The sequence below is a fragment of the Tinamus guttatus genome, unplaced genomic scaffold (assembly GCF_059628265.1).
Source record: "Tinamus guttatus ecotype Peru unplaced genomic scaffold, ASM5962826v1 Tinamus_guttatus_pri_ptg000423l, whole genome shotgun sequence".
Taxonomy (NCBI): domain Eukaryota; kingdom Metazoa; phylum Chordata; class Aves; order Tinamiformes; family Tinamidae; genus Tinamus; species Tinamus guttatus.
In genome coordinates this window covers 937,351-959,701 of record NW_028288957.1, presented here as the reverse complement: position 1 = coordinate 959,701, position 22,351 = coordinate 937,351, and the positions used below count along the sequence as shown (strand labels likewise).

Genomic DNA, 22,351 nt, shown 5'->3' with positions numbered 1-22,351 from the left:
GAGCTCCCCAGGAGGGCTCCCCAGTTGGCGATGGCCAAACACAGCCGGCAAAAAGGGCTTCACGGCATCACCCACCAACTGCCTGTGCCAACCTACTCCTACAAGCCCCGGGCAGCCCCTGCTGAGCCCGCTTCAGACAAAGGAGTGTGATGCGGTCAAATATAAAAAATACATATTAAAAAAAAAAAAAGGCGGGGGGAGGGAAGAAATCATTCTGATGCCTCCTCCTGTTCCTTCTTCACCACGGGCTTGTCCTTCCTGCAATGCAGGGCTCCAAGCTGGGCAGCGCCGAGGCAGGCTCACGGAGCCGGGGCCTGGCGGGGAGGACCGGGCACCTTCCCCTCCTCGGGCGAGCGGGGCCGCGGCTGCCACTGGAGCCCGTGTCCCCCCGCCCTCCGACCGCCTCACGGCCGCCCTCACCGCCCGGCCCGGCCCGGCCCGCCCTCACCGCGCCGCGACGAGGACTCGGCGCTGCCGGCGGCGCCGGGGAAGAGGCAGGAAGGAGCCGGGAAGCTGCCGCCGCTGTCCGCGGCGCTCCTCCGCCTGCGCCGACGCGAGGGGCCGGCCCGGCCCGCCTGCCATGACATGACGCGGCGCGGGCCGGCGCCTCCCCCTTCACAACATGGTGGCGCCGGCGGCGGCAGCGGCCGAGCTGCGTTTGGTTCGGGGCTCGAATCAGCGCACTGCGCGCGGGCCTTCTGTCCTTCTCGAAGAACGCGTGCCCCAATAATAATAACAATCATTTAAGCACCGTGGTTTTTAAAAATGCCATCGTTGTGCTTAAGGGTAGCCGATTTTCAAAAGTCCGCTTTGATTTCAGTTACTCGTGATGTTCTGTTCCTGCCCGGCAGGACCGAGCCAGATTTAATGCTTCCTCTTGGCTTCTCAAAAAATAACCAGAGTCATTTCCCGTAGGGAAAAAGAAAAAAAAATAGCACTCCAAATACCCGAACATATTCTAGACTGTACGTGATCCTGTTCAGGGATGAAAATTTGGTTGTATTTTTGTGCTACCGTGAAGCAGCTAAATAAAGCCTAAAGAGATTGTTGATTGCTCTTGAGAAAAGTGTCATGTTTGAAGAATATTTTGGGCTGAGTCATTCCTCACTTGAGAAGAGTTTGGGGCTTTCTTGGTGGGGTTAACATAATTCATGTAGAATATGAGATGCTTCCCGCTGTGCAAGCCATGATGATTGGAAAAGGTCATTGTGGAATTGTAACATTTTATTTGAAAAAATATATATAACTGAGGTAAAATCTCTGTCGGCATCCTGTAGTACACGAGTAAAAAATAAAATAAGCCATTTCTCTATGTTGCTTGGATTTGGAGGAACTTCTCGGGAAAACAACATCCCAGTTTTGTTCTCTCTTTGCTTGCCTTTATATCACCCCATCACCATACATTATTCGGACATTTCTCATATGATTAAAAATAAGAATTCCAGGAACCTTTCAAGTCTTCCTCAGGGTTTTCTCCTCAATACTAAAACACACAGATTTTGTACTGACTTAGTAATAAAGATTAGGGGTGGCTGCACCGCACTATGTTCATTCAAATCCGGGATGTGCTTTGGCAGGATCAGGGCAAAAGTACTGGTCTAGACTTCTTCTTCTTTTTTTTTTTTTTTTTCTTATGTCTTTCTCCCATCATTTGGCTCATGTAATTTTGTCTCGCCTCAAATGAAAGACAAGGTGGAAGGAAATTTCAGAGAACCGCTAGAGGCCACTAGAAGTCTAAAATGCTGGGCTTGGTGTTGGGATAAAATGAAAAAGCAATACGTTTTTTTCAGAAGGAAGAATGCAGTTCTTCACTGATAATGCAACTGATGTGAAGCCCCATATTTGCTTTGCTTGTTGCTTTTTCACAGACTACATAAAGTCAGAATATACCAATATATTACTTCTGCAACTTCAATGACTTTTGCAGAGCAGTGCACCTACGTGGTGAGCAGAGAATCTCTCCTATAAAAGGACACAAAGGATACTTCAAAAGCAGCCAAAACTCATGCTTTTGGCTAATTATTAGTTCTCTTGGTGATTTACCTTTAACTTTCTATTTTCTTTCTCAGAAATGAGCCTGCCTCTAACCTTGAAACTAACAACTAAACTAACAAATATTATTTTTAAGAACTTAATTAATCAAATGTGGTATGTAAAATGCAGTCTTATCTGCTACATACCATCTCTCCATCCTGGTTATTGCATTTTTAAGATACCAGTCACTCAGATATGCAATCATCTCACAGGAAACAGATTTTGCATAATAACAGTGAATACTGAAAAACCCTTGGCTTAAATGGAGAAACAGCAACAGCCAATTAGTTCATGCCTAGTAGTTTAGCAGCAATTATACACAGGCAGACCAGCAGTGAAACTGTAAACATGGGCATTCTAAGGCAGGTTGCCAAATCAAAGGGGACAGATTTTGTTTACCCCAGAAGCCAAAGAAACTGGCCACCAAATGCATCGAGCAAGAGTAGGTATATTCAAGAGCCCTCTAGGATGATGGCATCAAATTGTGAGACATACAGGTTTGCTTTTCCAGGCTGCAAAATCTGAAATACCTGGAACATCTGGAGCTACTTGACCTTCTTTCCCCCCCGCCCCTTGCCTCCTCTTTTACCACTATATATTTATTACCCTAAAAAATAAGGAAATTGAGCATTAAAAAATCCCAAGCACATATTTGCAGTATGCAAAAGGTGATCTGTAACTTGTGAGAGCTGCAAAAACAACCAAGCAAGGCTGTCAGGGTACTGATTTCCCAAATCGGTCAGTGGCATCAGGCATCAAACGGAGTTGAGCAGTATTAAAAACAGCTCTGCATTCAAGCCTGTTCATGTCCAAAGTCCCTTAGTGACTACAGCTTATGAACAGTGTTGTGGATTTATTTGGCATGATGTTTTGGACTATATCTTTGAAGCAGATATTTTCAAAAAGAGCTAAAGTTGTTAGCTGCAAATCCTCTTTAAAAAACTCCTTTAAAATCTCCTTGATAGATCTCTCTGAAAATCCCACCCATTAATCCTTACAGAGTCTTGTCTTTTCCATGATTTCAAGGTGTGATTTCACATTCTTATTAAGAGGGTTCAAAAGTGGGAATTTGGGGAGAGCATGCATTTGTTTCTCTGGTTCATTTAGCTAGTAGGCAAAAAGCTGAAAAACCTCCATGTAATTTTTGCCCTAAAACAGTGTTGTTTCAACGTACATGACCTCTTGCAGCAGCAAGGTGCTGCCTGCTCGGGCTTTCTCTCCTTCCTGGCAGGATGTGCAGTGCAGGAGTGTTTTGCTGGCAGGCTTAAAGGACTCTAGCTTCCCAACAGCGTAGGCCAAGGGATCTTGATGCTTTGTGCTTCGTCAGCCAGTGGCATCTTCCTAGAAACCATGTTAACAATATTCTGAAAATCCTGATCCAGATAACCAAAGGCACTGATTACCTAAGCTGAATCCACTCTGATATGCTCATGAGCACCTGATAATGCTCAAGAGCAAGAGTTAACTTTCCTATGCACGTGCATCCCTAACACAGGCTGCAAGTTGTCAGGTAATATTCATGGGGTTAAATAATCACTTTTGGCTCCCAGCTCTTCTGATTTGTCAAGAGGAGCAGTAGGTTTGGAACTGCAGTTTCTACAAGCTTTACTTACGTAAGGAACCTCACTGGCTGCTTGATGTAATTCAGCCAGAGCTCCTCATGTGAGCTACGCAATCAGGCACTTATTTCTTCCCTATTTATGCTCCAGGCTGAAAATTAGCATTGGGCAAGCCTCAAAGAACTTTCTTTGAATAACCAGAAGTTTGGAACTTCTCTCTTGAAGCTGTAAATCCGCCTGGGAAATCTCAGGAGAATTGCTGCGTTAGCTGTATCAAACTCCCAGCAGCCGAGTGCCAAGCATTTCATTAAGGACAGGTTTTTGCAAGGTCAGACACAAGACAGTTGACTCTGGAACAAAGGGTCAGATTCATTCTCAAATTTCTGTAGCACTAGCTTTACTGAAGATCATCTTCGAGCATTTTAGGTAAGTAGATGACCTGCTTTGTAGAAACATCTTTAAAGCTCATGGTACTGTGAAAGACAAACAGTTGCTAAAATGGGAATGGACAGAAAGAACTGTGGTTCGAGAACAGCTTTATAGCCAAAGAAACAAGATTAGTCTATTTAGAATCTAATAAAAATCTTAGCTTGGTTATTATTAAGCAAAAAAAAAAAAAGATAAAAAAGAAGGAACAATTGTTTTAAAATACGTTTAATGTTATGAAATATATTACCTTTATATCATTAAAATCCTTGCTAAACCCTAACATGAATAATAATAAAAGGTTTTAAAAAACTTTAATCACACAGTATTCTCTTTGCTTTATTCTAGCACAGAAAACAAACAAGAGTCATCATAAATAAAACACTGACATGGAGTAAAGACAAAACCAGGCCAGATAGTTTGCTAAAAGTTTGTGAAGTCCATCTGGCTGGCTCAGGACTCCCTGAGTAAGGTAGACATTCTTCTCCCACATGCCTCGTGGTTGTTTGGCCTCTCACAAGAAAATCTGAAATACAGGCTGCCTTTCTCATTTTAAAAAGGGTTTTATATATACATATCACTTTCAGTGTGAGGTAGGAACCAGTTTATAGGGATTACATTATCTGGGCCTGCCCCCCTTGTTGCTGCCCCTCCATTTCATAAGCAGAAGACAGGCTTTAAGTGCAAAACAAGCCTTTGCTGTTTGTGAAAGTGAACTAACAGTGGCAGTTCACATTCAGTTGCTTGTAAGTGCATTTGTCATGATTACAACCTTGAAAGCAAAAGAGGCACAAAAACCTATGTGTAACTTTTTTCAGCCTTTTTCAGTTTCTGGATGACATAACTGAACCTGGCCCACAGTAAATTCCTAGTTGAAAAATAGCAGCAACTCAAAAGTGCAGAAATGAAAAACTTCATCAATAAATTAAGGAAACAGATTTGCTGCCTCTACCTATCTCCTAACTGTGCTGAGATCTTTTCCTTTTTTTTTTTTTTAATGGACGTGGAAAAAAACAGAATAAAGATACACCTATTTTGAAAGCAATACTAAACCTTCAAGAATTTCTTTCTGAGACAAGGTGTCTTCTTCTTTTTCTGAAATTCAAAAGATAAGAAACACTTTTCACTATGAAAAAAAGACTGGAAAGGCCTGAAAATAAGACAGTCTCCCTCTCCCCACCAGAGTCTTAAACTTAGGCTTTTCCTTCCATAGGTAGACTTGTAATTCAAGGCTTGAGGTCACAAAAAGAACAAAATGCTGAGCATCCCAGTCCTGTGGTTTCCAATTCCTGCAGATGTTACCCTGTGGAAAGGATGAGGAGGGACCCAGTTCTGAGTAGAAGAGGAGGCAGGGCGCTTCAGAGAGACTCGCAGCTCTGGCAGATTCAATAGGAGGGGGTTGACATTTTGGTTCCTCATATTGAAGGCCTGGGTTCTTGGGGACCCTCCCTACGAACCCCCTGCCAGCCCACGAGTCGTCATGCACAGAGGTAGGAAGAAAAGTGCTTAGTCGGCATATAAGGACAGCATTCGCCCTGGAGTTCTCATCTAGGTTATTCTTTAACATGAAATTACTCTTCAGCCTCATAAGATGGAATCATATTTCTTCATGGCAGAGATGGGTCCCTCAGTGAAGCATGATTGTTTTTCACTATTTCTTTGCAGTGAAATGGTTTCTGTTGGTGGGCCTGCCCTCAGAAGTGCACGTTATTTCTTGACTTGAAGAAAAAGGTAGTTTCCAGTTTATTTGTCATGAATAGTTGTTTTTCTTCTAGCACATATTTAAATGCTGGCTTGAGGGTTTTCTTTTGTTAAAATTTCTTTTCAGTGAGGTTATTTGCAAGGTTATCAACCAATTCTGGGTAAAGCTTATGTTTCTGCTTCTTAGGCACATTGTAGGCTGACCAAAATCAGTCTAGAAGGGCATTGGTACAGAGGTAGCAATATAGTGCTGCACTTCCACAGTAAGATCTTCAAGTAATTTGAACTTTATAAAATCCACCAAGTCCCATTAAGAGCATGCTTCATAACTAGAGTATCAAGCTTTTCTCTCTTCCCTTCCAACCTATGGCAAGCATGGCAATCATCCTTTTCCTCAGGCAAGATCTGCCCTCAGGCCTGACCTGACTGGCTCTTGGCCATCCAGATGTCTAGAGCAGGGTAGACAAGGCTCTCAGTAGCAGGGTGGAACATGCCCAGGGTCTTGCTACAATCTGCACAGATGATCTCTGTTCTAAGAAGAATAATCAAGGGTTCACATGGCTAGAAACAAAATCATGGCAACAGTTGCTTCACTGGAAGAAGAAGGTTTGGCTTCCATTAGGCATCTTCAGACCTCAATCATGGCTGAAGAAAAAATGTCTTCCTTTTTCTCTTTTTCCTGGATAGTGGTGGTACTTACAAAGCAGATAGATTGCTAGCTCTTAAATATTTGGTGTCTGATGGCATTAGTTCATCATTTTCAATAAGTAAGAATGTTTCAAAGCTTGGAGATGAGGCAGGGCATCTGATGTTTAGTATAAATTCACAAGGGATTGGGGTGTTTGACAGTGAAGTTACCACTTGCTGTGGACAAAGGCTGCTTTGACCAAAACTACATAGGAACATATATATATTAAAAAATAACTTCTCAGAATTACGGACAAACATGCGTTACACTTAGCCTATGTAGCTTAATCCATCTTTGACTTTGGAATCAGATGCCAGTTTTTGAGGTAATCCAGTCACGGAAGTAAGTCACTCGTGTATAAACTCCAGGTTTATTTGGTTTGGCACATTCATCTCCCCAGCTCACTATTCCTACAAGGTACCACATCAATCTAGAATCTGGAGTAACCAGCGGTCCCCCAGAGTCCCCCTACAGAATGAGGAGAAAAAAAAAAATGGTTCATTAATCAGAAGGTAAAATATAGTTCTCTCCACAGACGAGAGGCTCTGTCCTGTAAGAGACAAAAGCGAGGAGTATTTCAAGAGCTGCCATCCGTGCAGAATCCAGGCCACTTCTGAAATTTAAATCAGAAGCCAGTGGCCATTTCCTATTTGCCACGGAGTTTGAAAAGGTGTGTTTCTTTGCAACATTTGCAAATCTGAATCACACAAATATCCTGACCATTCAATTTACACCTAGTGTCTTACAATTATCTTTATTCATTATTTCAGGCAGTTCTGCTTGTGCTGAAATGGGTTTGTTTCCAAAGATCATCTCATAACAGAGATTTCTGTTATGAGGTGATCAGTCCAGAATTTTATTTCAGTGCATGGTTGTACATTTTTTTGCTAGCATCTCAATTGCTACTTTCTTCTTCCTTCCTGGAACAGGATACTGCCTGTTTCAGGCTCCTTGAGGCATTTAGCTTTTTCTCACATTTAAAATTTCAGCATTTAGTATCTCTGATGATGTCATGCTATTTTGAAAAAGGGAGGTCAAGGACCAGTTACGCTCAAATCCGACAAAGGTATGATGCAAAGTAATCAGTTTTGTCTGGGGCCAGCTCACAAATTCATTAGTCACTTCTATACACGTTTTTAAGTAATTATCCTGGCAGCCCCTGCAGAATAATTTGCTGAGATGAAGGTACACAAGCACTGGAAGAGCAACTGGATTTCCCACAAGGTATTATGAGAAATAAATGGGCTTGTATCAGCTATTTTGAATTACAAAATGAGAATTTCATTTCATGCTATCAAAATCTTAAATACTGATTACTATACTTAGTAATTTATTTCTCTTTCTGAGGTTCTTATGTGCTGAGGTGTAACAAATGTTATTTTGCTTCAGGTTGTAATTCTTGTTTGAATGAGCCTGCTTAGGGGGTGAAAAGGGTGAAGACAATATCAGTTAATATCTGATGAACCAAATCCCGAGCCAGCATTAAAAGGATTTTCCTTTCTAATTTTCAGCTAGTTACCTGACAAGCATCTACTCCTCCTTCCAAGTATCCAGCACACAGCATCCTGGGTGTTATGTCACCATCATACACTTCTTTTCGGTTGCAAGTGTTTGAGTCTATAAGTTTCACTGTTGCTTCCTGCAGAACATTAGGAGTTGGACCTGAAGGGAAAGAAAGGTTTGGACATTTATCAATATATTTGTTTTGCAGTAATTAAGAGACATGAAGAATATTTAATGTTCTCTTCCAGATGACCAGCTCGTTGCTTGTTGCAGTGTGTGTGTTAGCCTCTCACTGCAAAGGCACATGCCCATCTTCTCACTTAGGAATTGTACCATTAAGAGGGCACTGACGGTCATACAGACGCACACAGTGCCTGAAGTGTAACACCACATACTATATAGAGCTTTATATAGTATCATAGGACAGAAATTACATAGTAGTTTGGACAGATGACTCAATATCTTGGTTTCACACAAACCTAAATCTATACCCGTCTTGGCCTGGTAAGTGTAGGAACTTTGGTAAGCTGACATCTGCATCTCACTGTGCACCTTTTCTTGAAACCCCAGAGAATTACCTGTGGATCCTGGATAGGACTAGAAGGACTACATAAACATATTCACATCTAAACTACCCATCTCAATAATTTACATTATGAAGTGGAAAAGCTGGAAGAAGAGGACAGTCTTCTTACTATTTCCTGCGTTAGTGTTGTAGCTCTGTCTTTTTCCAGTCTAATATGAGGGGTGTGATTAAACCAATTATTACTTATACACCAAGAATTAGCCTCATTGCCATACACTGTATGGCTACACATATGGTATCAGTCCAGCGTTAGAGCAATTCTTCATGTAACGTCTTGGTTGCGTGTTAGACTCGGGACTCACCGTCATTGGTAAGTGCTCCCCAGCCTGTGATGACAGCATAAATATTATATGGAAAAGTCTGAGATGGTTCAGGCAGACAAACACGGTGTATGTTACTTGTAAACTCAACTTGTTTAGAGAGCTTCACAAGCGCAATGTCATAATCATGTTCTGGGTAGCGGTACTTTTCATGAATAATGATAGTCTTGACTGATCGCTTCATGCTTGGTGGCTTCAAAAGAGCTCCAAAAGTGGCAGTCCACTTGTGAGGGTGACTCATGCTGAAACAGTTAAGAGTGCTGTAAATATTTAGTACATATAAAATAACATGTAAATACAAATATTCAAGTCTTTAAATTTGGTCAGATATCTTCATCTTAAAATTCCTTTGACCCTGCTCCTTACTTGAGTCTCAAGGCGCCTGTCACTTTCCATAACATGGTGCTCCCTTCCCTCCTCAACCACAGGCTCATATTCCCTCCCTGGCCCTGATCTAGCCAACATGCGGCTACAGGGTGTATCAAACCAAGCGCTCCTCTGCTAGAAGACTCCTCATCTCCTTTTCTCTTTTTGCATGTTAAATAGCCTGTCTAATAAACTGTTTGATATCAAGGCCCCTGCAGCTTCATGGTTGTCATATCTGGAATAAGAAAATACTGGGAATACGTGGCTGAATGGAGAGCCGGAGGTGTGGGACTATCACTTTGGGTACCAGCTTGCAGCTGCAGCATCCTTGTTCCAACACAAACGAGCACCTTTGGAAGCTCTTTGGATAACAGGAAACAAGTCCTCCGCCATTCAGCCACATTATCTTTTAAGCTTTATTTTGCCCGATATGCCAAAAAGACCACTTATTCCCACATGTATCACTGTCAGTGCTGTGACACTGACAAAATCAGGCCATGGCTCACGAAACATGAAAATGATAGGTTCATCCAACCCTGACTTTTCTAAAGCAGAGAATTCTTCTGATGGGAAGAGTCAGAGGGGCGGTACAGATTTGGAAAGCAACACATCTTGAATGCATGGGGAGCACGTTGTGCTGCAGAGTCTCTCTAAGCAGGGAACTTACTCTCTGAAGCAGTGAGCTGCAGATACAAGCCATGTGTTACTGATGAGTGTTGCACCGCAGCGGTGGATGTTATTGTACTGTAAACTTGCTTGCCATGGCCAGTCCCCTGTCTCTGCAGTAGTCAATCCACCGACTATTCGCAAGGACGACGGTTTTGCCATTGACCTGACCGATCTGTTCTGCCGTAACCCACAGACTGTTGGAAAGGAGAAAGAGACTATTAGTTATATTTTCCACTGCACCTGCATGCCTTGGAAGGCACGCTTACTAAGTGGAGGAATATGTAAAATCCGACACCAAGCAAGTTCCCTAACAGCCTAATATCGATGAGAAAACACCCCATCTACTAGCACCCCAAGTCAGAGATCTTTATGCACAACCCATTGAGATAAAATCCTGAATGAGGTAAGCCATGATGGTCAACCACTTCAGGCTTAGCTGCGTGAACAGCTCAAAAACTGAGGAATCAAAATCCTTGACTGTACTTCCAGGCCAGTTCCTGAATACAGGGATTGCCCACCTGAATGTCCCAGGTGATTCAGCATTAGAATAAAAAATGAGCAAAGGCAGTCTCAGAGATGGGAATGCTCCAAGCCACATTTTTTTTACAGAACATGCATGCAGATCCCTTCAGGAAGGTGTCGCTTGGAGGTAGGCAACTGTGTATTACACAAATGGGAGTTTCCAAGCAGTCACTGAAAGCCACTTCAGGCAAGGAGCCTCTCACACTAAGCCAGTGGTGGATAAAGGCATGGATACCTCCAGCAAGGTGTGCAGCCATGAGGAAAAGCTTAGGGATACTCTCCAACTTTCCAAACTCCCCATGTAAAAGGAAAAATAATTCATGAGACTGTCTGCATGAGCATGAGCATCCTCCAAGCTGTGAGTGATCTTCAATAACTGGTCTTAGGGCTGTATAATCCTTTTGGCCTGTGGAGTGGTCAATGTTCGGAGTTGACACAAGCTGACTCCTTCCCCAAAGGCTCAGAAATGTCTTTACAACAATCTACTTCCACTGTACTCCTTCAGTAACATCTTGTACCAGCAACTGGAAATTTGCATTGCCTTATATTTCTGTAAGAAACCCTTTTGTGCCAAAAGCCAGAATATTTTCATTGAAAACATAGACTGATGTCAACTCTATACATTCTTCCTTGTGCTCATACCCGCTAGACACCAAAGAAAATGACAAATTCCCAGTTTTTAACAGCACACTTAAAGCTGGTATTCCAAACTGCTCTGCCCATGCCCAACCCCATCAGCTTTTGGGGCATTTAGGCTTTGCAGGCTGTGTTCAAGAACTCAACATAGGTTGCCAGCAGAGAGAAGTTGTTACGCTACAGTGTGCAAGACATGCACAGCTGAACCTGCCTGTGCTGCTGGTGCACAATTTCAGTACTTCACACCAGGCAGATGGATTAGGCGTCAGCCCGTGAAGGCAGGATTAGGCTTGACTAAGTGCTCTATTTAATTCCATGCTTTAAGCTATTTTTAATAGTGATTGCTTCTAACTATAACTTGCTGAAGTTGAAAATGTAGTTTAATTCCTGCTAGGGGCCTGCCTGCCTTGAGAATGCTATTTATAGTGCAGCCTAATGTTAAAGCAGTCAGCCAGCCCATCAAAGTCCCTTTTATTTATTAGAAATCTTCAGTACTTGCTTGGTTTTTCCTACGTACGCCTATGAGGTGCTTGAAAAGTCTTTGCTTTCACACAGAAACATGACCAAGGCTCTGCATGTGCAAAGAAAGGCACCTCAAAGCAGACAACCTCCAAAGGTTGTCCGAGGTGAAACCGAGGTGAACAATGACCTTCTGAGAAGGGATCTTTAGTGACACTACTTGCAAGTTGGCTGCTTCTACAAGGTGCCCAGGAGGCCCTGACACCAGGCTTGGGCATGGCCAAGCAGGGCTTCCAAGCACACTGTGCATCTGGTTGAAGTGCAAGGTTTTGTTTATTAGCTAAGAGGAAAAGAAAAGGGCCCAGAAAACTGCTTGAGACTCTCAATGCTAATGAAAGCAACAGAAAAACTGCCATACTTAAACAGCTGCCACTTACTGTCATTGAAGAGGGCTTCTGCTTTCTTCTTCTCCATATCTGAAAAAAGAGAAAGAGGTGATGAGACTAGGACACACCAGCTAAGCTACTCACTGCACAGCCTTCCGGCTTTCGGCTTTCGAGCGGGGATGGAGCAAGAGGCAGGGCAGAGGCCTCTAGAGACTCTCCTGCAGCTCCTACACACTCATGTTCTCATGTTTGCTATCATGCTTGTCTCCAAGGTGTAATCTGCTGCTTTCCGACTGGTCAGCATCCTCTGACTACCAGCCCCCAGGGAACATGGCCAGAACAAGCCTACTCGTTAACACTGCAGTTTTGCCAGGGATTTTTTTTGCAATGGAAAATTTTGAAGCTCCTTGCTGCACACAAGCAACCAGCCACATTTTACACCAGGTCCAAGGAGACCCGGTGCCTACTGGTGCAGCCTTCCAGATCAGAAGTCACCAACTTTGCTGGCGCGAATGCCCATTTACAACAGCAGCAGCTCTCTCTTCTCCTACCTTATTGATGAGCAGATTGCCTAGCACACAATGAATATTAAGAAAGACAACTAAGAGCAATTTATTGCATGCCATAGCAATAATTCTCCCCTCTAATATACACATTAACACGTGTTAATGGACAATACCATACACTTCCAACCAACAGAAAGGAGCACTGGCTCAAGAAATTAGTCTGTGCCCTTCTTCCACCATCTTATTTTCACTAGAGCCACTCTTCTAGTTGCCGGCAGTCAAGAAGAGGTAGCACACATCCAATATCATTTTTAAGTTATCCAGGAATTCCTGTACAGAGCTCATGGCTTCCTGTTTCATGTCTGGATAGTCCTTTGCAGATCCCAGGGATTACTCACTTTCTTTATTTCTACTTTCTCATTACAGCTACCAAGGGTAATCCCGGTTTTGGTCCCAAAGTTACTAGCAGACATTCTTTTAAACACAAAGAGCTCCAAATCGCACTTGCTGCTTGCTGTAGCTTTATTGCTCAAATTCTGCTTAGGGGCTCGACACCCCTTTCAGGATGCAGGGTGAGTTGCACATTTGCAATCCACCATTGCTAGATATGTTCTCATTCATTTCCTAATATCACCGTAAGCAGACTATGATACAGAAAGGAGGCAAACAGAAGGCAGGGCATACCCAGCCTGCTGGGAAGGTTACAGAAGCAAGGCAGCCTGAGGGCAGCACAGGCAGCTTCATTTTGGAAGAATCGAAGATGAGTTGATTGAAAATATATATAGCGATTCTGGATTATTTACTAGAAACAGGAAATGTTAACGTAATAAAGACAGAGAAGGTTTGTGGGTGGCCAAGCAAAAACTCATGAGCTTCCTTTCCTGTAAAACTGCTCACTTGTACTTTCTCAGTGTCTGTAAAACAGGAAAGAGAAAACCCCAGCACAGGATATAGGAATGTGGGTTAAATTCCATGGATTTCCATGGATGATGTGGGTGCTTGTTGCCAAGATGTCCTAGATCAAAGCACAGTAATTTTGGATAGTAAAACCTAGGTCAGCAGAAAGATACAGGACTGCTGTAAACAGTAGTACTTGGTTAGTCACTAAGTGCAAAAAAATGGGTGCTGAGCTCTGCTAAGGTTTTTTGGCACCTTCACCTGAATATTTAAATTAGCCAGACAAGTTTTGAAAAATTCAGTCCTGGCTGTTTATTTCAGATACAATAATCATCCAGTATCTACTAGTAATTAAAAATGCACTGAAAACTAGCTCAGTATTTGGGCCATTATTTGGGCCACATTGCCTGTCTGGAAACTGGTAAGAAACCAGCCAATGCAATCAACAGTGAGCACGCACCTTTTGCCTTCAAGTGCAATATCAATAACAATATTTTTTCAGCTCCTCTCTGGGTGGAGAGACCTTTACCTCATAATACCTAATTATAAAGCCTGCAGTCAATTATTAACACTTATACGGCGTTGCAAAACTAATCAAGAAGACAAAAGAAGCAAGCAGCCTGTTCAAGCGCGGTGCTGGAAGCAATTCAACCAGCGTGTTCTCACCGCACTGCATCTCTCGGTGAGTCACGCCGCTGGGCTGCGAGGCATCTCTCTACAGCTCTGTTCACCAGCTTGCCAACCACCTGGAGAAACCAGCCCCACACGGGCCAAATTCTGCTCTGAGATAGATCCACCATCTCCAGCTAGACTGTCTCACACACCTTTAAAGAAAGAGTTTTTCCAGACACACATATCACCTGGCTGAAGTAGGATGCCTGTACAACTCTCGTTTCATTTCATATTTCTATTATTTTCATGTGCTTTCTTTTTGTGTTGCAAACCTTGCCTTGAAGCAATCGCTTCTAAGGCACAAGAGGCAATTTTGCTGCTCTGCTCATTTACTAGTTGCCCTACTTGCCAAGAAAAAGCATCAATTAGTCCCAATTAAAATGTCATATCTTGTCCCAGCCACACATTGCTGCAAGTATAGTTGTTTGTGCTTGCGTTTAGGAAAAGAGTGTTCAGGCTTCCATTGTAAACAAGAACAAGTTTAACTTGAACACGTGCTTCCTATCCATAAACGGGAACTGGCTATTAAGTTAAAGCTTGCCTAAGTTAAGAGAAAAAAAAATACTTAAAAACCACAACGATCTGCTTGGGGATTCCATCTTCCACAGGAGGACTTCATTCTCCAGCTGCACAACCAATTTTCTTAATAGTTACTTTGCACATTTCATAAAATAAATGATCATAAGACACTACTTAAATTATTGTTCTCCACTGCCTGTGAATGAGAATAGTGATTCGTGTAGTTACTATTTAAGATAAAGATGATATCTTCTTCCTACTGCTTGAAAGTATCTACCAACTGCAGTGGGAATGTGACCATTCCTCTAAGAGATTCACAGATACCTGCAGAAAAACGTGCTCACGTTGTAGTGTCTCCAGATGACATCTGGGTCACAGCATCCGAAGAATTAATCTTCTTCCTATTGCCACATTTCCTTTTAGTCACAGACATCACTGCTTATATAAAAAGGAAAATAATTGGCAGAACTCAAAGCACCAGAAATAGAGTTTCCTATAGTTTTCTACACATCGAACGGCACTGCTAGTTTCAAGGGTAAATGGAGTGGTGCCTGTTCAATGATATCAGACTCCTACATCTTGAGCAAGTTGTTTTCTTCCACAGAAGCAAGGCAGTTTGTATTATCATAAACAGGGTACAGAGGGCAGTGCAGATTGTAATATAAAAACTTACAAAGAAAAATACGTACTTTAATAACACCACTAGTACTGATACTACTTTTGTTTGGACATGAATTGGAAGCCAAGTTATTAGAACTGCATCCTTATTTCTTTCTTTCAAATACGAGAAGACTCGTCACATGGGACAGGCAATAGCATAGAATCATGGAATCATTATGGTTGGAAAAGACATTCAAGACCATTGAGTCCAACCGTAAAGCCATCTCAAGCCTGCCTGGTAAACCATGTCCCCAGGTGCCTTATCTACACGTTTCTTGAACACTGCAGGGACTGGTGACTCCACCACTTCCCTGGGACGCCTGTTCCAATGCTTCCCCACTCCTTCCATGCAGAAATTTTTCCTAATATCACACGAAACAGCTCCCCACCAACCTCGTGCCACTACCCCCACTCCTGGAAGAGGAATTGCCTCCCGGGAGTGAAGCGCCCTTGTGGAAAAAACAAAGTGAGGCCTGGGTGTGGGTGATGCAATTGTCATTCCTTAAACAGGGGAGAGTGACCTGGTGGAGACAAGACAAAGGCTCTGCACCTCCAATTAGCTCTGTCACCACCATGCCCTTCTCTCATTGCTCGTGTCCACAGGAGCTGTCCTCACATCACCGGCTTTTTCCTTCCTCAGCTACACCTTAATTCCTCTAAAATTCCTGCTTTGAAGAGTGGTCCTTGTCTTTAAATCAATTTGTCAGTCCAGACAGAAGAGTGAATGAATTATCAGCCTACATACAGGTTTCTGACATGAGAAAAAACATGTCCATATGTTGCCAGACACCCACTGAAGAAGTTGGCATGGTATCAAAGAGTGGGAATAACAGATCTCCACTGTATTTCCCAAGGTGCAGATTCATGTCCTGCTTCACTGTGAGGGTGATTGAACATTGGAGTTGGTTGCCCAGAGAGGTTGTGGAGTCTCCTTCCTTGGAGATATTCAAAACCCAATTGGACACAGTCTTGGCCAACCTGCTGTAGATGACCCTCCTTGAGCAGGGGTTGTACCAAGCGATCTCCACCTTCCAACCCTTCCAACCATGATTCACTGCCCAAGCTTGCTGTTACAGCTTGTAGGCTACAAAAATGACAGCTACAACTCAACGAAACATTCCTCGCTAATCCAGGTTGGACACTCATCTGCATGTCTCCCAGGGAAGACTTGATAAAGAGAAGTGAGAACCTGGCCCCTGGATTCTTTACTCTGTATTTGTAAGGAGTCTTCACAAGCCCCAGATGCCAGATAAACAGAAATAATAACAGTTGACTTGTTGATCAACACCAATTCGTGACTCACTGTTCATGGTCAAAACCCTTGGCGGTGCAACAGACAGGAATACTTCCTACTCACTCTGAGCAGTGCCAGGGAACTTGTAGCCGGGCTCCTTCTGACATCAAGCGCGCGCTCCCAGATGCACATTTTGTGAGACTTTCCACCTCCTTGAGAGGGGGCAAGGGCTGGCAGCTACTCCACGCTCTGACAGATGGGGCTGAGGCTGTGGGCTGGCTCCACCTCTAACCAGGAAACCCTGGGGAAGAAACTCAGCCTTGCAGGAGATCACTTTGGTGCCAAGACTGCGCAGAGGACAGCCTGGGACATGTTCTTCTTTCCATGCCAGTGGGAGAATGGGCTTTAACTTAGGTGTTGCTATCTTACCTCTGACTTTGACATCTCACTCTGCTATTACTCACAGTGTTGTTTAGAGAAGACAGGATTTAAAAGTGCTTGATCTTCTGTTGATGATAGCTGGGCTTCCAGGGTGATTTGGCCTCTTTTGCCTCTTCTATTTACTTATTTATTTTTTAGTGAAAGCTATACTGAATGCTTAGGGATGCCACTGTCTTTTGCTGTGGGACTGTGAAGTATAAGTAGATAGGAAAGCAGGGACTTCAGTAACAACACACCTGGAGATACCAACATATCTATGTATTTTGCAGCCCTGTGTCTACTGGCTAATATCTACTGACTAGTGATGATACAAAAAAGGGTTTTTTTTGCTGTTCTTTTTTTCTTTTAGCTTTGCACACTTCCTATCTTTTCACATCTGCGCCATCCACTTCTCTCTCTTTTTTAACACAAATGAGCTAATTGTCAGTGGAGAGTTCAGGTCCTCAACGCTCTTCATTTCCAATCTTCAGCAATGAAGAGGTAAAGCCAGTTTTTGCTCTAGGCCAGCAAAATTCTTAGTTTTATACAGCTGCCCTGGACAGCAGGTGAAGATCCTGTGCATTGCACCCAGCTTCACTCCTCAAAGCACACACTCTTCAACGCCATGCGAGTTGAGACACAGTGTTGAATAAGACTATTAGATGCTGGGAGGAAGAATTACTCATTCTCCTTATCAGACCCTCCTAGCACACCATGTAAATCAGGGCCTGACCTGGATTTGTTCAGCTGGGTAGCTGTGCTTGTCTGTATCATGGCTGTCAAATTAGAATATTTTGATAAGGTGATTGCAATGAATAGGTTAATGATTTTTTTAAGAAGCCATTATGAAAACATTCTGGGGTTTCCTCAAGATAAAAAGGGACTCCAGCTGGCAAAAATCTGCAAATTACTCTCAGGCAAAAGTCACAAAATTGCAGCAGAGCATGAAAAAAAATCTTGGCCTTCTCAGTATTCCTTGACTTAAATATTACAGTTGGACAGCACACTTTATTCTGCTGGCTATTCTGGAGGAAAGAGAAGTTGGAAATGCAAAACCTGGATCCCTGTCTGTACTTCCAGGATCTGCTTCTAGGCATGTGGAGGAAGGGCTAACTTTGAACAGCAAGACTTGCTTCCCCTCATAAAGCACAGGAGTGCTCTCTGCCATGCACTTCACTTGAATCAACCTGCTATTCTTAAATGGTCTCACAAATCAGAACCTGCTTAAGCCTCATAGCACTGTTGAAATCCTATTACCAAAGAAAAATCCAAATGCAGCCTTTTATCATTGTCTCCTAGAAATAACAGTCTTGTTTGTGTTTCTGTCATGCCTAACAATTGCACAACTCCAGCCCTGGAGTGAGTAGCAGACCCATGTAGTCATCTGTGTTTTATGGGATGGCTGGGAGAGCCAAGAAAATCAACATGATGTTTATCACACAACTTCATCAAACTGATACAGAGATGCCTTCTTTTACTGAAACAGCTTAGTTAATGAAAACACTGTGATTCAATTAAAATCAGCTAATTTTCTAAATAGCAACTAATAAATTACAGTAATATGCCTGAGTGCAGGTCAAGGTCGACTAAAATAAGAGCTCTGAATCACTTCCATTGTTTACCAGACTGAATACAAGCAGCTAATCAGATAACTCAATAAGATAGATGGTTCTAGTCATTTTCTCATAAACATTTTTGTACTCCATCCAAAAGGAGGCATCAGATGAAACTAAAGCTTCAAAATTCACTCAGTCATAGCCTGACTTTCAGTCTCTCTCTTTTGATGGAAACACACTATTTCCATATGGAAGGAACTAGATGTACACTTTGAGCCAACAACTTCCCAATAGGAACCACTGGACTATGCGTGATGCTGCAGGGAAGTGGTGCTTTTTCACCCAGAGGGATGTCACCTATCATTCTGAGCCATCCCAGGGATGGAGACAAGTTGGCCTGTCAAGCAACAAGGGGCATGTGACAGCTCGCGCCCAAGTTTCACTGTGTTGTCCAAATGCAGCTTCTCCCTTTAAAGTACCAAGGGCCAGGACAAGGGGTTGTCCTGGTCCTATCTGAGTGGGAGGAAGGCTGGCTCTGCTCAGTGCAGAAGCTAACTCATCGTTCTTGTTTTTGCCACACAACTGTCTTGCCTATGTGCATCTCTTGAGATTTCAGTAGCCCAGTGATGGTGGCACGCGGACGCTCGCAATACCAAACAGAACAAGTACCTACCCCTTCCTTCTCATTAGCAACTCCTTCTGGGGAAGTCTGACCCCAAGAAAAATGCCAACCACATGCAAAGACAAGAGTCCAGCCCTGTCCAAAAATTATCTAAGAGATCAGAAATGCCAAAGAGGAAGGACATGGGCTAGATCCTCATTTGAGAAAATCAAAATGATAAAAATATTCTCCCTTTCTTCTCCTTTCACTGAACAAAATCAGGGAATTCAAAAGGAATTTAGTAGGAACCCTCCTACTAAAAATATATTTTTTCAATGAATTTGCTGTTTTCTCTGCCAAAGACCTCACCAAAGCATGATTCCTACCCTTTCAGGCTCCTCAAAAAAGTAAAGACCTAGGGAAAATACAGATCACGTTCATCTGTACTGCCACATACTGAAGCATTGTGATGAGGCTCCAGCTTGCTCTCCTGATAGAAATATAAGATGGATCCTGCAGGCAGGATCAAGTGGTGAGGCAGTAGAGAGGCCACAAAGCAACTGCTCCTGTTATTCCTTATTTAAAATCTATTTTAAAAGTTCGAGCGAGGTTTATACATTTCCACAGATTTTGTTCCAACTCAAGGAGCAGGAATGACTGCCCCTCAGATTCAGTAACAGCCCCTGTCAGAAGGTAAGAAACAAAATTTGGTCCCATTAGTCGGAAAAAAGGGACTTTAAGGGATATATAATATACTTACCTGAGACAGTAGAAGATTTGACATTTATTCGCAGGGGCCCAGTGTATTTTCTTAGGCCCCTCCGCAGGATCCATTCAACCCTTTCTCGCAGTGCTTCTCTGCAGTCCGTGGAGGAGAACGAGAAGGTGAGCAGGGTCTCCGCCAGCACCCCACCGGTATCAGGGCTACAAACCAACGAAAAAGGTTTGGTTACCTTCAGCTCATTGCTGCATTGCTTGGTTTTATCTTAGCTCCTCCGATGGTGGCAATTTAACATGAAGGATTAAATCAATTTTCAAAGATTTTGCCTAAAAAATTCGAAGCTGCTCCTAAATGGTCAAATGCTTACATATGTAGGCTAGGAGAAGGCATGATGCTGTTTACGAATGATTGGCCAAACTAATGTCATAATCCTGGAGTTTAAAAAGCATCATTGGAACAGCAGGGAAGGAAGTGATTTGGTAGCAATGGAAAGCCAGATATGCAGGAATTCAAAAACATCAGGCAAACAGTGGTGTCTAGACAGACCCTTGCAGGGCCCTGGAGATGCACAGAAGAAAAATCTCCTAACATTCTCCAAAAAGTAGTCAAGGGAATAGTGAAAGGCTACACAACTCTATTACTACAACCTAATGTGAAGTCAGTGTATCTGCTTGGATGTTTTTGGAGAATATGACTGATAACATCACGTTATGCATTGAGAAATGAAACACTCAGCAGTGTGTTCACAGTCTACTTATCACAACCCAGAAGATGGGCAACAAGGGGACTTTCAACAAATTTTACTGAGATGAACGAGCAGAATGCCTGCTGAGATACACAGTTCCCCAATTTGAAGCTGTTATTGCAAAGACCACATAGATCAGAAGGAAGGCAAGAAAGAGAATTGCTCATATAAAGGTCTGAAGTCTCCCAGTGTCTCCCTAGACAGAGCATCAGATACCAGTCTCTCCAAGAGATTGAACACTGGACTGCAAACACCAAAGTGTGTAATCCTATTGAATCTTGCTCTGTGCTTGCAGATGCCTCACGCCTGGCCACCACACTGGCAAGGTTGGGGTGCGTACTGAGAGCCTCCTCCTTTCCTTTGCCTCTTCTTTTCACTGGAGCCAAGAAGCAATGACACAACTCACAACAGATGGAAGCACAGTTATCTCACACTGTGTACAGAGGGTAAGATAAAAGTGTCTCTGAAGCATCATTAGATAGGAAAAGAAAAAGAAGTCTTCTGGTTTAATCTGGAAAATTTGGAATTACATAAAGGAAAAGTAAGAAAATTAAAAAATAGAAGGCTAGTAGTTTATACACCAGCCTTGTAATCAGTCCCCAATCTTGGGAAAGAACATGTAGCAAAACAAGACAGATTTTCCTGCTGTCTCCAGAGACGGACAGGAAAAGGCCATGTGTTACTAGCACCCCCAAGGTATGGCAAGTACATCATAGCTGAGCAGAAGGACACGTTCTTGGCCTCCAGGATCCCATAATTGAGACTGAGTAGCTATATGTGAACTTTGCAGCAGGTTGTTTTTTCCCCCGCAGTGCCAATTTCGGCACGATTGCCACTCCGTTCATTTTCCAGATATTATCTGCTCCAGCTGTGGGTGTTGCTCAGCATTTCTGAGGTGTTCCCTCACCTCTCCCCCCACTCCTCTTCCTGTGCTGTGCCACACTGGAATTACTATACCAGCTCCTGAAAGCACACCACACCTCTGCAAACGCTCCGGGAAGAGCAGCCAGCCTTGAATCACTTGCTGCCCAGCGAAGGGCCCGAGCCAAAGGCACCTAGTCTAGATACGTTTTGCCTTTTTAGGCAGCTCTGGGTGTTATTACCAATGTATTGTTTATACTGAACCAAAATTATGCAAATTCATTTCCAAGCATTCACAATAATGACCCTACTTGGAGGAGCTGGCAGTCTAAGCACTCAGCTTGTACAAAGAGATATGATCTGGAAGATATCTGGAAAAAGGAACAAGCACTGGCACAGATACACCTGACATCAAGCATCACAGCAAGTATATCTGTCTGTCCTCAGGAATAACAGTAATGAAAGATTTTACTTTTCCCTGTCTCTCAGTGTCTACATTTGTATCACTCTAACAAGCATCTAACAACACTTTTAAGGCTACATTTAAGTAATAACTTGCATGATTTGCCTTACTGGGGATTAACATAAGATAGAGCAGGAAGAAAGGATTTTGTGAATAGCTGAAGGAGCAACACATTCACAGCAGTAAGATCTGCAGGCTGCTTTCAGTCTGGTAGGTTTAATGTGTCATTATGAAAACTAAGCCAGGAAAAAATCCATCCTAGGTTCGTATATAAGGTGCTCAGCTTAGCTGACCATTGCCACTCAGGAACGAGACTTAAGCAGTAGTCAAAAATGTAAATCTTGTAAGAGATCCAGAGCGGGGAACAAGGTGGCAAGGAACAGCTCCTCCAAGGGATAACTAAGCAGGCTGGATTTGAAAAGCAAAGATCTTGTTGGATACGGGAGAAAGAATGGATGTGATGGGAGTGTGCAATACCATTAACTGTTGGGAGAGAAGGAATAGAGATCTTCACTGCCTCTTGCAGTCCAAGAACTAAAGACCATCAAATGAAGCAAAGACCCAAAGGAAGTAGTTTTTCCAGAAGAAACTTTTCTCTAAAGGGTGGACAAGAAGTTGACAAGTGCAAGGGAAGACTAGAC

General features: G+C 43.0%; 1 protein-coding gene and 1 long non-coding RNA gene across 3 annotated transcripts in view; one reads left to right on the top strand and one right to left on the bottom strand.

Moving 5' to 3' along the window:
* The first annotated feature begins 3,416 nt into the window (after positions 1–3,416).
* LOC148593263 (uncharacterized) lies at positions 3,417–4,645 on the top strand. Of its 2 annotated transcripts, none has more exons than XR_015913753.1 (3): positions 3,417–3,544; positions 3,744–3,921; positions 4,373–4,645. It is a non-coding gene; the product is annotated as an uncharacterized LOC148593263 (long non-coding RNA). The 2 variants fall into 2 exon arrangements; XR_015913752.1 differs by having other exon boundaries at positions 4,368–4,645.
* A 1,769-nt stretch (positions 4,646–6,414) lies between these two features.
* LOC104578396 (transmembrane protease serine 11E-like) overlaps positions 6,415–22,351 on the bottom strand; it is a 31,898-nt gene continuing 15,961 nt past the window's right edge. Inside the window, exons 5-10 of the mRNA XM_010225952.2 lie at positions 19,681–19,844; positions 11,907–11,945; positions 9,851–10,046; positions 8,800–9,059; positions 7,928–8,070; positions 6,415–6,876 (exon numbers count right to left, since the gene is read on the bottom strand). Coding sequence (XP_010224254.1) covers positions 6,715–6,876; positions 7,928–8,070; positions 8,800–9,059; positions 9,851–10,046; positions 11,907–11,945; positions 19,681–19,844 — 964 coding nt within the window. The 3' untranslated portion in view covers positions 6,415–6,714. The remainder of the gene's footprint in view (positions 6,877–7,927; positions 8,071–8,799; positions 9,060–9,850; positions 10,047–11,906; positions 11,946–19,680; positions 19,845–22,351) is intronic.